The sequence below is a fragment of the Coptis chinensis genome, chromosome 9 (genome assembly GCF_015680905.1).
Source record: "Coptis chinensis isolate HL-2020 chromosome 9, ASM1568090v1, whole genome shotgun sequence".
Lineage (NCBI taxonomy): Eukaryota > Viridiplantae > Streptophyta > Magnoliopsida > Ranunculales > Ranunculaceae > Coptis > Coptis chinensis.
The window spans coordinates 60,556,261-60,571,644 of NC_141464.1; the positions used below are offsets into that span (position 1 = coordinate 60,556,261).

General features: G+C 36.4%; 2 protein-coding genes and 1 pseudogene across 2 annotated transcripts; 2 read left to right on the forward strand and 1 right to left on the reverse strand.

The window, feature by feature from the left end:
• Positions 1-376: 376 nt before the first annotated feature.
• On the reverse strand, positions 377-3,010 carry LOC147477099 (F-box/FBD/LRR-repeat protein At1g16930-like). The gene is made up of 4 exons (XM_086582746.1): positions 1,965-3,010; positions 1,142-1,308; positions 1,021-1,050; positions 377-912 (listed from the first exon to the last, which is right to left on the reverse strand). Exons 1-2 carry the CDS (start codon positions 2,982-2,984, stop codon positions 1,282-1,284), a joined length of 1,047 nt encoding a protein of 348 aa, XP_086438872.1. The 5' UTR covers positions 2,985-3,010; the 3' UTR covers positions 377-912; positions 1,021-1,050; positions 1,142-1,281.
• Positions 3,011-4,091: 1,081 nt separating this feature from the next.
• Positions 4,092-6,534, forward strand: LOC147477100 (F-box/LRR-repeat protein At4g14103-like; annotated as a pseudogene).
• A 1,619-nt stretch (positions 6,535-8,153) lies between these two features.
• Positions 8,154-10,924, forward strand: LOC147477101 (F-box/LRR-repeat protein At3g26922-like). Its single transcript, XM_086585916.1, has 4 exons — positions 8,154-9,033; positions 9,955-10,118; positions 10,226-10,255; positions 10,371-10,924. The coding sequence occupies exons 1-4, from the start codon at positions 8,154-8,156 to the stop codon at positions 10,650-10,652; spliced, it is 1,356 nt and encodes a 451-aa protein (XP_086442042.1). The 3' UTR covers positions 10,653-10,924.
• Positions 10,925-15,384: the final 4,460 nt, after the last annotated feature.

Consider the following 15,384-nt stretch of genomic DNA (forward strand, 5'->3'; position numbering starts at 1 on the left):
GCAGTGAGCCTCAAAGTGGTTTGCTACTGCTGCATATGATATTATGATGAGGTGGGTTGCCACAATCATTTCATGTATACTACAAAAACTCTGCCCATCCCTGCAGTGTGAAATTTCATAGGGAATATGGAAATTCTGACTATAACATACAAGGAGCTATTAAGCTTTCTTACCTATCATTTTTGTTTTTGCTATGTGAGATAAGTAATTGGCTGGAAAATGGTCAACAAGAACAAAGAAGAAACGGGAAATGAGGCTAGCTCTAAACCCCTAAGCGAAGTAGGAAAATGTTTTTCATGTTTCGCCTGATTTACTTTTAAACGTCAGATATAACAAAATAACACTGATAAAATGGAAAACTAAAATAAGGAGAGGCTTACCACAAAGGTGAACTACTTGATTGGAGAACAATTTGATTTACAAAAGTTACCTTATGTGACCATAGGTGCCATCACAACACCGCACGAATTTAAAATTAAGTACTCTACATTGGTATAAATTATTTTCTTGCAGCATATGGCATTTACAGATTAGCTTCTGGTATGGTCCAAAACAAAAAAACAAAAAATGCCCCAAAATTATACCTTTCAGGAATCCAGTGTGACATCCAAAACGTCTGCTATCAAGGATTCAAAGGAATAAGATGGCATTATTTGATGATGCCCGAGGAACTTCTTGTAGCCTCTCGATGAATCTCATTAACTTTTTCTCTTTATTAGGTAATCGTTCCTTAGAAGCAAAAATAAGCATTTTCGCCAATACTAACGCATTTTTCAGCAAAATTTCCAGAAAATGCAATCCATTTGGGCATCCTACAATACCTTGAATCTCAACATACTTTAGGTAATACATGCATTGCAATGTCAACCCCGTACCCTCGTACTTGCTTGTGATTGATGAAAGGATTATTCCCTTGATAGAAAAAGGAAAATGACAGAATAAGTAGTGTACATTTTAGTGTGTTCTCTTTGAAGTATAAAAGAAATAAAAAAATTATGGTCATGAAGACATTGTGCATACCCTATCACCGTCGTGTGAATATACTTCGCGCTTTAAGAAAATAGTAAAAACAAAGTTAGTGTAAGATAATATCGGACAACGACCATACTGCAAGATCTAAAATTAAAAGCTAGGCCAGTACCTTAATTATGTTGATGTTGATAGATTCCAGCTTTGGGCAAATGTTCAGCAGGTATGTTATTCCACAGATGCAATCTCCAGACAGCCATGTTATAAGCTTCAGATGCTTCAAATTACGAAACTGCAGGGATAGGGCTTCCACTAGCGCAACAGGGGATTTGAGACAACCTTGCAGAAAGTAAAAGATAAATGCTAGAAACCTGCTTATAAGTTATAACAACACTAACCTCATCAGTGCCAGAAAATAGAAAATGCAAGTAGAGCATATTGATGCTAGATAGGGGCACCCTAGCTTTCACATCTTGGCCTATACATGAGTTGGTACACCTGCCGGACATTGGAAGGGATTATATCTTATCAAGATACTAATCGCCCTAGAGACCTAGAGTCATAAATTGAACTCAAGTACACAACAGAAGTTCTTAACTGAACTGAATGCATCCAAATAAGTGATAATTCTCTTAGGTCCTAAAACAGAGAAAGGCCGGTCTACCAAAGAAATTTAAGTCTACTACACTCAGAACAATCAGAATTTTTTAGTCCAAATATCTCCATTCTCCAGTACAGCAAACTCTGTGGGGTGGGGTTGCAGGGCTCAAGTGCAGTTGTGGAACGTTTTCAGGTCCAATTGTTTCAGGACACAAATGTTTGCTGTACGTCAAATAGCACATCTAGATTTAGCACTAGTTGAGCTTGGCCCGTTACTGGTCCTTCAGATAATTTTAGTTTTTGAGCCACATACATCTGAGAAGTACAGATTTAAAACTGTGGAACTAACATACACTCACAACAATTTTACTTAAAAGCAACTAGAATAAATTTACCTCGAGCATCCATGGCGCTATTGTTAGAGACCTTACATTACAAACTGCTTTCCAACATCTCACCACGCGTTCCGCATATTCATTCTTCACCTCTGCTGGGATCATTGCTGTAGAGTGATCCATCTCAACCATCATTTCATTTTCCATGTCAATGTCAGCAGTCACTAAAAAGGAAAGATCCTCAATAACATAATCTCTACCTAAATGATCCTTCAACCTCAAAGATACAAGATTCGGCGCAAAGATTGTAATCTTACAATAAAACTGCTTGTAGAAACTAAAATTTTCATAGCGACCGGTTTCTATCATCAAGTGTTTCAGTTTAAGACCAGATATAATAAGTTTCTTCATCTTCCCAAATCGACAATCCACAATGACCAGAGATTCAAGAACCGGACAGCTCGAAAAGAGCTTACTAGTAAGATCCTCATCAAGAAAATTAACTGATTTCAGATGTAAAGTTAGAAGAAGAGGTAACGAAATGAAATGAGGTAACGCTAATGGAACATAAAGTCTCTCAAACTGCAACTTCAATACTGTCAACGACGCGCAATTAAACAGACATAATGGGACCGAAAGAAGATAATGCAAAGAAGCAGGTATATCAATAACCAGCTCTTGAACATTACGTCGTACCAAAGCCACAACCCATGAATAAACACGCTTGGGTGGTAAATGACGTGAGTCATTATAAAAAAAACGGAACGTTTGTACACTAGACTTGTCGTGGTGAACGAATACCTGATCGATAAAATCAATAAACCGGTCTTTATCTTTGGATGTCTTTCTTGTGGATTCAAGAAACACAGTTGAGTTGAAATTTAGTGTTGGTATAGAAGTCCAAAGATCTCTCCATCTTGTCGATAAAATACTAGTTCGCGCTGCGTGCTTCATATCAAGGAATGATAGGATTTCGTGGATAAGGTTGTTTGGTAAACTGCTGATTCTATCTTCATTGGTTGAGATCTTCAGTTTCTTGGCTTTAGAGTTACGTGAGTAGTTTGATTTCACCATTTTCATGGCTTGTCTTTTGAGTTTCCCTCAAAACTGTTTTACTTTGTTGTGAATTGTGATGAACTTGTTGGCATTTAAAGCATAGGGAATGTGAAAATTATTACCCGCCAATTTTTCACTATTTTAACCTTTCGCGCGCTTTGTGTATAGGTAAAATTAAAAATTGGTATGTCGATACTTTCAGCTTTGTTTCGTGTCAGCATTTTGACATAACTCGAGATTTTTAAGGTTGGCAACTTGACATTGATATATTTCAAGGGCTAGGGGAATGTTTGTTAATTGTTTTCATAGAAAGTGTTGATTTCTCGATTTTGATCATTTGCTTAATAAGTCAGTAACTATGCTCTTTTAATCCACAAATCCACAATATGTTGATGTGTTGATGAAATATTTTGATTTACCAAGATAGTTTTCACACTTTTACCCATATTAATGGATAGGGATAAAAACATCCCTAAGGTCTATATTATATAGGTAATCTAGGTCAAGGATCAAAATATCAAAATTCGGTGAATATATTGATGTACTCAAAAACCGATATATATTGGATATATAAAAAATATCAGATATATTTAGTTTTTTTTGTGACCGGTCAAAATTTTGTTTTGTATGTTGATATATCGAAAATATTATTGATTATATTAGAAATATCGTCTATTATATCGAAAATATCGATAATATATCGGTCAAAGTCAACAATATTTTGTCAAAGTCAATAATATCGGTCAAAGTCAATAATTTATATCGGATATATTATATATATCGGTTGATATATATATCGTTATATCAGAAATTCTGATATATATTGAGAAAAAAAGAATTCAATATTCGGTGGATATATATCAATATCGGTGTACCAAAAAAATATATATATCGGCAATATATCGGATATATCCGCGATATTTTGTTCCTTCATCTAGGAACTTTAGAACACTAGTTTCTAAGACCACAGAAAAGGCGGGAAAAAAGTGAACAGTGTGAACAAATTGGCGGGCTCGCACTTAGTTAATCTCATCCACAAGAAAATCTCTACAACATCATTCCCAATCCTTTAAATGGGAGTACTAAACGTCCACAGTTGGAGCATTTTTCTTTCTGTTCACTTTTTAAGCTATGAAATCAAAAAATATACAAATTCCTAGAGCAAAGAAGTTGAAGACTGATAACAATGGAGATAGAATCAGCAGTTTACCAAACAACCTTCTTCATGAAATCCTCGCTTTACTCGATATGAAACAAGTGGTGCAAACTAGTGTTCTGTCCACAAGATGGAGAGATCTATGGACTTCTATACCAACCCTTAATTTCAACTCTACTGTGTTTCTTGAATCCAGAAGGAAAACAGCTAAAGATAAAGACCGCTTTATGGATTTTGTCGATCAGGTATTCGTTCACCACGACAGCTCTTATATGCAGAACTTTAGTCTATTCTACAATGAGACGCGTCGTTTACCACCAACGCGCCTTTATTCATGGATACGTGCTTCAATACGTCGCAATGTTCAAGAACTTCTAATTTGACTTATGCCCTTCCATTGCCTCTATGCATGTTTACTTCTAAGTCAATGACAGTATTGAAGTTGAGATTTGAGTCATGTTCCCTTAGCATTGCCTTCTTCCATTTCATTACCTTTTAACGATTGTTGATGTTGGACTTACTAGTAAGCTCTTCTCAAGTGCTCCTGTTCTTGAATTGTTAATTGTTGTGGATTGTCGATTTAGGGAGAAGATGAAGAACCTCATTATATCTAGTCTCAAACTAAAGTACTTGGTGATAGAAAACTGTTGTGATGGCTATGACAAATTTGTTAAGCAAGCTTATTGTAAGATTACAATCTTTGCACCAAATCTTGTATCTTTAAGGTTGAAGGATCATTTGGGTAGAGATTACTCTATTGAGTATTTTCCCTCTCTAGTCAATGCTAACATTGACATGGAAAAAGAAATATTGGTTGAGATAGATTTTGAGACGGCACTGATTTCCACTAAGGAGAAGGATGAATATGCTAAACGTGTGATTAGATATTTGAATGCAGTTTGTAATGTGAGAGCTCTAACAGTGTCACCATGGTTGCTCGAGGTAATTTTTTTGTTTTTAAGGAAAAGTAATATCAGTTTCAGTTCTTTTCTGTTGAGATATTAATCTGTTACTAGGACTTTAACGCATCATCATAACATATAAGTACTTGGAGTTGCTCTACTCATTGCCAGTTGGTTTTGAGTTGGATGCTGCAGGAATTGAACAATGTTAATTATGGACTTGTAGTGGCTCACAATTGAAATTGTCTGAAGGACTAGTAATAAACGAAACTCAATTAACTCTAAAATTAGAACGTTTGCTGATTTTACAAAACTAAACATTCAGACCTGAATTCAGTTTACAAGTGCATTTGAGACTCTTTGTTCCTCCAAAATCATTTGTATAGTAGAATAGTTTACTCTATTGGAGATAGTTTAGCCCCTAAAGAATTCGTTTCGTTTGGGTGATTGGTTTGGGCATAGAAGACCTAAACATTTATGCTAGTGTCCGAGCTTGCTCTACAGTCTCTCTAAGAGATGTTTCACAAAGTTACAAATTGATGCATGGGTCAGAATGTGTAAACTAGGGTGCTCCCAACCAGCAACCCACCCACCCACGCACACACACAAAACCTTGTGAGCTTGATGTTATATCATGTTTACTGAGTCTTTTCTTTTCACATCTGCAAGGTTGTCTCAAATCCTCCTGTTGCTCTAGTGGAAGCCCTATCCCTGCAATTTCTTAATCTGAGGCATTTGAAGCTTATAACATGGCTATCTAGTGATTGCATCCATGCAATTACATACCTTCTGAATATCTCTCCAAATCTGGAAAGTCTTAATGTCAAATTGATTAAGGTACTGGCCTAGCTTTTAAATTTTTTATCTTGCCTTCAAAGCTCTTCTATTTGTAGTCCTAGCTCTATTTCTTCATCATTATGAATATATCTAACTTATTTATTGTTTTCTTGAAGCGCAACGTAACTGTACTCGGTTCTGAGGTATGCAAGCATGACTCCGTGACCATAGTCTCTTTTGGATACTCTTTGGTTTTTCAACGAGAGTGCAGAGTAAAATTGCACGATTTTAACTATCATTTTCTTTTTTCTATCTAGGAATTGGTCTATCCAACAACCGCAAGTAAGTACCAGGATACAGGGTTGACATTGGAATGTATGTATTACCTCAAGTAGGTTGAGATTCATGGTATCCTAGGATGCCCAAATGGACTGAAGTTTCTGGAAATTTTGCTGAAGAGTGCAGTAGTATTGGAGAAAGTGTGGTTTTCCACTTCTAAGGAACGATTACCTAATAAAGAAAAAAGGTTGATGAAATTTCGTGAAATGCTACGTGAAATTCCTCAACCATCACCAAAAACTGTTATCTTCTTCTTTTGAATCCTTTGATAGCAGACTTTTTTGACCTGACATTACAGTCTCTTCCTGACAGGTGTATTTTTGGTGTTTTTTCTCCTTTTTTTGGGTGGACCATAAGCAAATCTTTGATACTCATATGCTGTAAGAAAGTTTTCCGTAACATTGTGGACTACTACAGTACTACTTCATGTAAAAATTGGTTGTGTCTTCTGATTGGGATATGTTATGTATCTTCTTAATATAAGTTCTGTAAATCAAGTTGTTCTTCAATGTTCAATGAAGAACTTCACATTTACAGTAAGCCTCTCCTTACTTTTTTTTTTCCTGATATTAAACTGTTATTGTCATTTTGTTATCTGATAATGAACAGTACATAGATGCCACGAAAAACAAGAGTTTTGTCCTACTTTATATATATATGTATATATAAGCAAGGAATATATTAGAAATTTGAAAGATTGTACAAGTATAGTATGGGATGGGGAGTTAACATGTTTACTCCTTAATTTCTTCTGAGCTCAAGGTCTATGGATTGGAATTATCCACTGAGAACCTATAGTATGTTAGGATTCCCTCATTTAGTCATTTTTATAACCATGGACGTCTTCGTTCATGCATAACCAAAACATTCGGAGCTAAAGTAGATCCATAGATTGCAAGTTTATGGATATTAAAAAGGAAATAAGCTTCCTTTTGCAAAATTCTTAAGTTGCGGTGGAAGCTTGTTTGTGAGATAAGCTTGTACCACTGCCTGGCATCAGATTCAACCCAGATACTTCCAACTGTTCCAAGTATACCGCAACATTCTGCCTAGTAATTCCCAGTCCTTTACATAGAATAAACGATATGTTACCCAATCTCTCTATGTAGCGACCCAACCAGAAATACCGGGACAGGACAAAAAAAAGCTCTTTGCGTGTTACTGCCATTATCTCTGTACTCCCCATGAAATTTCATTACAGGAGGGTTAGAGTTTTAGTAGCATAACTGAAAATGATTGTATACAACTAGTCTGCAGCAAAACATTTGGCCAAGGTCCCTGCATTAAATTGATGTACACGTCATTCTTGCAATGTGGGTCAATGACTCAATAGCAGGAAAATCAGTTGGGCTTAAGGGTCTATATTTAGATGATCTGCAAGTCTGCAATGTGTAGGAGCTGTCCTAAAACCCTTTTTCAGTTCCTCAAACAATTCATTGCCCATCGTTAGTGATAATATGTCATGGGATTTGCCCAGCAGTAACAAACTATAAAGGAGAGCAATGGCAAGAATGCAAGATGCTATTGAGTTTCTTATTCAATCAAAGCAGAGACGCAGAGGACTTTCATCCTATGGCCATCATACGCAAGTAGCCCATTTATATGACTAAGTCAGGAACTATGCTCTTTTGTTCCACAAGATCACAACATATTTCTGGTGGCAAAATGTTGATGTATTTTGATATGTGTTGCCGATATATTCTGATATTCCAGCATAGTTACAGCCATAGGGTCATAGGGATAGAAACACCACCCAAAGGTAGGTGTCTTAGGTGAGTAGGACTTTAGGACACTGGTCACTAGGACCATAGAAACGGCGGGAAAAAAATGAATAGTGTCAACAAATTCGCGGGCTATTCTTGCACTAAGTTAAATAGCATCCTCAAGACAATCTCAATAACATCATTTCCATAATCCCATTTCCCAATGCTTTCAAAAACCAACTTTCTCATCTCAGCGCAAAAAAGAGTGAAGAAAGTTTTATGGAAAGACCAAATCCCAAACATTCACTTTCTAGCTATGGGATCAAGAAACTTACAAATTCCTAGTCCAAAGAAGTTGAAGATTGATAACAATGGAGATAGAATTAGTACTTTACCAAACACCCTTCTTCATGAAATCCTAGCCTTACTCGATATGAAACAAGTGGTGCAAACTAGTGTTTTGTCGACAAGATGGAGAGATCTATGGACTTCTATATCCACTCTTAATTTCAACTCCACAGTATTTCTTAAATCCACAAAGAAAGCAGCAAAAGATAAAGACCGGTTTATCGAATTTGTGGATCAGGCACTTCTTCACCACGACAACTCTTCTTTGAAAACATTCCGTTTATTCTATGATGAGAGGCGTCGTTTACCACCCAAGCGTGTTTATTCATGGATTCGTGCTTTAGTACGTCGCAATGTTCAAGAACTTGATATCCACATCCCTGCTTATTTGACTTATTGCCTACCATTGCCACTATGTCTGTTTACGTGTGAGTCTTTGAGAGTATTGAAGTTGAGATTTGAGTCACTTTCCATTCTTTTAACGTTGCCTAAGTTCATTTCCTTACCTTTTCTCAAGACTCTACATCTCGAATGGGTTGATTTTGTTGATGTCAAGCTTACTAGTAATCTCTTATCAAGCTGTCCTGATCTCGAATCGTTAATTATTGTGTATTGTCGGTTTGCGGAGATGAAAAACTTAGTTATATTTAATCTTAAACTAAAGCACTTGGTGATAGAAAATTGTAGTGATGGCGAGGACGAATGTGAGAAGGATTATTGTAAGATTACAATCTATGCGCCAAATCTTGTTTCTTTGAGGTTGAAGGATCATTTAGGTAGAGATTACTCTATTGGGACTCTTTCCTCTTTAGTCACTGTTGACATTCACATGGAAAAAAGAAATAATGGTTGACATAAATTGTTATACAACACTCATTCCAGCTAAGGTGAAGGTTGAATATGCTAAACGTGTGATGAGACATTTGAAAGTAGTCCGTAATGTGAGAGCTCTAACAATATCGCCGTGGATGCTCGAGGTAATTTCTTTCTGTTTAAGGAAAAATAACAAAAGTCTATTTGAGCATGTTGAGATATATATATGCGCACATTGGGAATTTAAGGCTTTGCATCCAAGTATATAAGTTCCTGAGGTCACTCCATTCATGGCCAATTGGTTTTTAGTTGGGTGCTCCAAAATAAAGAGTTCCATGATGTTTTTTTGTAGATGTGTAAGATGTAATTGGTTCACTAATTGAAATTGTTAAGGACCAGCGTTAGACCAACCTCAGTTAGCGTACTAGAACGGTTATTTTTATTGGTATGAAGCTAACGATAAGCAAACGCTTGCGAAACAAAATAATGGTACCTGATTTCATTTTACACTAGCTTTCTCCCCTGGAGGTAGTTTGGTACTAAAAGATTCTGATTGTTTTATGAGTAGTTGACTTAAAATTTCTATGCTAGTGTCCTACCTTGTTCTACAATCCCTTTCTTTAAGAGAATTATCACTTGTTGGCTGCATTCACTCTATTTTAAAGCATCTGCCATTTTTGTACTTGCGTTGCTAATTTTGACACTAGATTATTGAGGGAGAGTAATTAGTTTCTTGATGAAAAAGATTCCCTTCAATGTTATCAATTTGCTAAGAAATTCAGCTTGAAATGATTGGCATATTTACCAATTGATCCATAGGTCACTATGCATAAGCTAGGGAGCTCCCAACCAGCATAGATATGCTCTACTTGGAACTTGTTTTTCTTCCCCAGACACTTGTGAGCTTGATTTTATATAATCATGTTATCTAATACTTTCCTTTATATGAATGGAAGGTCTTGAATCCCCTGTTTCTCTAGTGGAAGTACGGCCCCTGCAATTTCTTAATCTGAGGCATTTGAATCTTATAACCTGGCTATCCGGAGATTGCATCCATGCAATAGCATACCTTCTGAACAGCTCTCCAAATGTGGAATCTCTTAACTTGAAATTAACTAAGGTACTGGCCTAGTTTTTTATATCTTCTCTTCAAAGCTCTTCTAATCTTGCTTCGTTGTCTTTGTCAATGTATTTTGCATTAACTACATTTCTATTGTTTTGTTAAAGCGTGATGTCTATGTATTCGACGGCGATGAGGTGTGCACATATGACTTTGTGACCATAGTCAATTTTAAAACTCTTTGATTATTCTTCAACGAGAAAGGAGACTGAGAAGTGCACTATTTTAACTATCATTTTCTTTTCTATATAGGAAGTGTTCCATCCAACAATCGCAAGTAAGTACCAGGATACAGGGTTGACATTGCGGTGCATGTATAACCTCAAGTACGTTGAAATCCAAGGTATTCTAGGATGCCCAAATGGACTGAAGTTTCTTGAAGTTTTGCTGAAGAATGCATTAGTATTGGAGAAAATGGTTATATTCACTTTTACGGAACACTTACCAAATAAAGAGAAATGGTTGATGAAATTTATCGAGAAGCTACAAAAAATTTCACGGGCATCCTCGAGTACTTCCATCTTCGTCCGTTAAATCCTTGATAGCAGACTTTGGACATGACATAACTTTCTGGGCCAGGTCAACTTTTGGCTTTTTTGGGTGTGTTTGTTTTGTTTTGTCTTTGTTTTTCTTTTTTTGTTTTGTTTTGGGAATGCAAATCTGTAATACCCACATGCTGGCACGCTGCAAGAAAGTTTTTTGTGTATAACTATGTGTATGTATAATAAATTCGCTTTGTGATGTCTTGGTGCTATTGTTACGTATCTTCGTGACTTTACTTTAGTACATCGATTTGTTCTTCACTCAAGAACTTCTTTGCAGTAAGCCTCTTCTCATTTTGGTTTCTGTTTTTGTTGTTGCTGTTATTTTGTTATCTGCCGTTAAACAGTCCATTCGACAAAAAAACATAATTGTTTTCCTACTTGCTGGCCTTGAGTTTGTGTACTCCCTGGAATGGCAGGTTTTTGGTACTATAAATGAAATGATACGCAGGCCACAGCGTATGCAGCACTCACAACCCACTTTGAGGCACATTGCATCGCAGAACTGTTAGTCAAGTGTTCGATGAATGTCCTATAGAAAGCTGTATATTGCTTATTATGTATAGAGCGCGTCTTGCGCTCAGATAAAGCATGCATAGAGCGCGACCTGCGCCTCAGGCGTGAACAAGTTCCAATAACTTGAGCGCGACCCGCGCTCCGTGTTTCTCAAGTCACCGACTGTTTTGTTTCTTATTTTGTAACCTCTATATAAACCATTGTAACCTCTTTAAAATACAATCAAGTAAATATACAACTGAATTGAATTGAATCCTCTGGTTCTTCATGGTATTAGAGTCAGGTTATTGAAATCCGCTACGTATTACAATCATTAATCAAACTGACGAAGAGGAAGCGAATTAAAAGTAAGAAGGTATGTAAAAGACTTTGATAAATTGATAATATTGAATGAATCATGTTTACATCCTACGATGTTCTTATATAGACTAAGTACATTACTAATTCTAGTATGGAAATAATTCTAAATACATTCTAATTCTAAAACAGACTAATAGATAATATGAAACCAATCCTAATTAGAAACATATTAACATCGTCATCCATCGTCTCCGTTCTTGAAAAGAACTCGACCTCGAGTTCACTTCAGGTAAAGAAGCATACTCATCTCCATGATACGGAAAAATATCCTGGACATTAAATGTAGGAGAAATATGCAAGTCTTCAGGTAGGTCGACAACATAAGCATTGTCACTTATTTTCTTGAGAATCCGTAGGGGACCAATTTTCTTCCTCTTGAGCTTGTTGTAAGTACCAACGGGAAAACGCTCTTTATGAAGAAAAACTATAACCATATCACCTTCTTCAAAAGTCTTCAGACGCCTATGTTTGTCTGCATCTGCTTTGTACCTAGTATTAGAAGACTCTAGATTTTTTTTCACCACCTCATGCAACTTTTGCACATTATCAATCAACTCATTTGCAGCAGCATGTGTATCTGGCAAAGAAGGCAAAGCTACAAGATCCAAAGTATTATTAGGCACATGAGAGTACACAATCTCAAAAGGAGACTTGCCTGTAGACCGACTCTTTGAAGAATTATACGCAAACTCAACTTGGGAAAGAGCAAAATCCCATTGTATGGGTTTATCACCTGTAATGCAACGGATAAGATTACCAAGAGTACGGTTGACTACTTCTGTTTGGCCATCCGTCTAGGGATGAACACTACTATTAAACTTCAAAGAAGTATTAAGACGTTTCCACAATGTCAACCAAAAATGACTAAGGAACTTGGAGTCACGATCAGAAGTAATGGACTCAGGAACACCATGCAAGCGAACAATCTCTCTAAAGAACAAGTTTGCAATATTAACAGCATCCATTGTCTTCTTGCAAGGAATAAAGTGTGCCATTTTCGAGTATTGATCCACAACAACAAAGACAGAATCGTTACCTCGCTGTGTACGAGGAAGTCCTAGTACAAAGTCCATAGACAAATCAACCCAGGGGTCAGAAGGAATGGGAAGAGGCGTATATAATCCAGTATTTTGTCTCTGTCCTTTGAATTGTTGGCATATGAAATATCGTCGGATAAAATCAGCAACATCTCGCTTCAAAGAAGGTAAAAAATAACGCCCTTCCACCAATGCAAGAGTTTTATCACGACCAAGATGACCACCAAGGTCTCCACCATGAAGTTCTTTAATAACAAAATCTCGTAAAGAACCCTGTGGAATGCAAAGATGATTTCCTTTGAAAAGAAAACCCTCATGTAGTAAATAATCAGCAGTACCTGATAGATTGGAAGAACACTTGTACCACATATCTGCAAAATCTGGATCATCATGATAAAGATCTTTCAAATAATCAAAAGCAACGATCTCACTACAAACAGTCACCAATAAGAAATTGCGTCGTCTAAGAGCATCTGCCACCTTATTTTGAACACTAGATTTATGCTTCAAGATGTAATTAAATGGTTCCAAATATTTAACCTAGCGAGCATGCAATCGGTTTTGATGTTTGTTACTCTTGATAAAGCGTAAAGCTTGATGATCAGAATAAAGAACAAACTCACGATGAATCAAATAGTGTTTCCAATATTTCATAGCTTATACCATTGCATAGAATTCCAGCTCATAAGCAGACCACTTCTGGCGAGCTGCACAAAGTTTCTCATTAAAATAAGCAACTGGTTTTCCTTCTTGACAAAACAGCACCAATGCCAACAATGGAGGCATCACAGTCAACCTGGAATAATTTCTCAAAAGATGGCAAAGCGAGAACATGCGCTGAACTTAACTTTTCTTTCAACAAAGCAAAACTTTGCTTAGCCTCATCAGACCAAACAAACTTATTTCCCTTCAAGCAATTAGTCAAGGGAGCAGCAATAGCACTAAAATTCTGAATGAACCGACGATAGAAAGTAGCAAGGCCATGAAAACTACACACATCATGGGCAGATTTAGGAGTAGGCCACTCACGAATAGCTTTAACTTTCTCATCATCCACATGAATTCCATCAGCGGATACAACATAACCTAAGAAAGTGGTCTTGGAAGACATGAAATGACACTTCTTAAGGTTAAGAAACAACTAACGTTCACTGAGAGCATTAAACACTTCCCATAAATGAGAAAGATGCTCATCTTCAGAACGGCTAAAGATCAAAATGTCATCAAAGTAGACGACAACAAACTTTCCAATAAATGGCTGCAAAATCTGATTCATTAAGCGCATAAAAGTGCTAGGCGCATTGGAAAGACCAAATGGCATAACAAGCCACTCAAATAAGCCATCCTTCGTTTTGAAGGATGTTTTCCATTCATCACCAATTCGAATTCTAATCTAATGATACCCACTTTTAAAATCAAGTCTGGTAAAATAAATCCACCACTCTATCCCTATAACTAACTATATGTCTAACCATAACCTTTCTGAGTCACATGCAATTGTCATAAATCAATTATCTACTATATCTATTCTTAATAACGTGCAGGATGCTTTGAAAGATAAAAAATGGAAGAAAGCAATGAATGAAGAATTGGAAGCCCTTCAAAAGAATATAACATGGGAGGTAGTTGATATGCTTGTTGGAATGAAGACTGTTGGATGTCGTTAGGTGTTTACTGTGAACACTACACCATAATAGCCATTTTGTAACAGTGCAAATTTTCAATAGGTAACGGATATAATCTATTCTCGATGCGATGAATGATTATATCCGTTACTTACTACAACAAGTGTTACTTAAAATCTTGAATTAATATTTAATAATGTTTTTACGGTTATTTTGGGATATGCTAACATTTATATCCGTTAGAAAAGGAAACAAATATGCATAATAAATTGAAAAAAAATATATATATATCACAAGCGGGCAAATTTGGTAACGCGGTCACATTTCCCCCTTCTTTTTTCTTATTTTTTTCGGCTAACAATTAGAAAAGGAATTATAATCTCGCCTCTTTTTTCGTACGGCAGGAAACAAAAAAAAAATCACTCTCTCTCTCTCTCTGAAGAACCCTAGTTTCTATTCAGATCTTCTACGATTTCTCATTCTCGGCGAACCAAGTCAATCTCTTCATAGATTCTTGATTTAAAAGGTTAGTTTTTTCTTTGACTCTCTCTCTCTCTACTCTTGGTTGTTTGTATAACTTATGGATGTAGTCCCAATTTCCATGATTATAGGATTGTCTCTGTAAACACATAATGCTCCGCTTTTACCACATACGAACGGACTTCATTAGGATCTGTTTTTAGTGAGGGTCGTGATCGGGCTATCTGAGAGAGGGCATTCTCTCATTATCGTTATTTCATTCTTGGTGATGAAAAAATAGTTGTAGAGATTAAGATTTATATAGTTAAACTTTCTTTGCAAATAATGCGATAGTGATGATGATTTCGAGCATCCGCAACTCCAGTGTCTTGTTTTTATTGATGGTCTTCTTGTTCTCCGTGTTTGGTTATGGTTTGCTTCCCCTTTACTTGGAGACCGAGAGTTTTGAGTTAGGGCCTTAGCTGGTATCTTTGATATTGTTCGACGATTTAAACTTAATGCAAGCTTAAGTCAGAATTTATAAAAGCAATATGTTTGTTTGCAAATTGCAAAGCGTGGCATACTTTATTTGGTTAAATAGGAAATCAATCATTTACTCTCTAAGGAAGCCCATATGCATCCACACTCATTACAAACTGAAGCCTTAAAATCAATTATCCACCCCTTCTTCCTCTACCTAACAATTGGGAGATCAGATCTGTTTGCT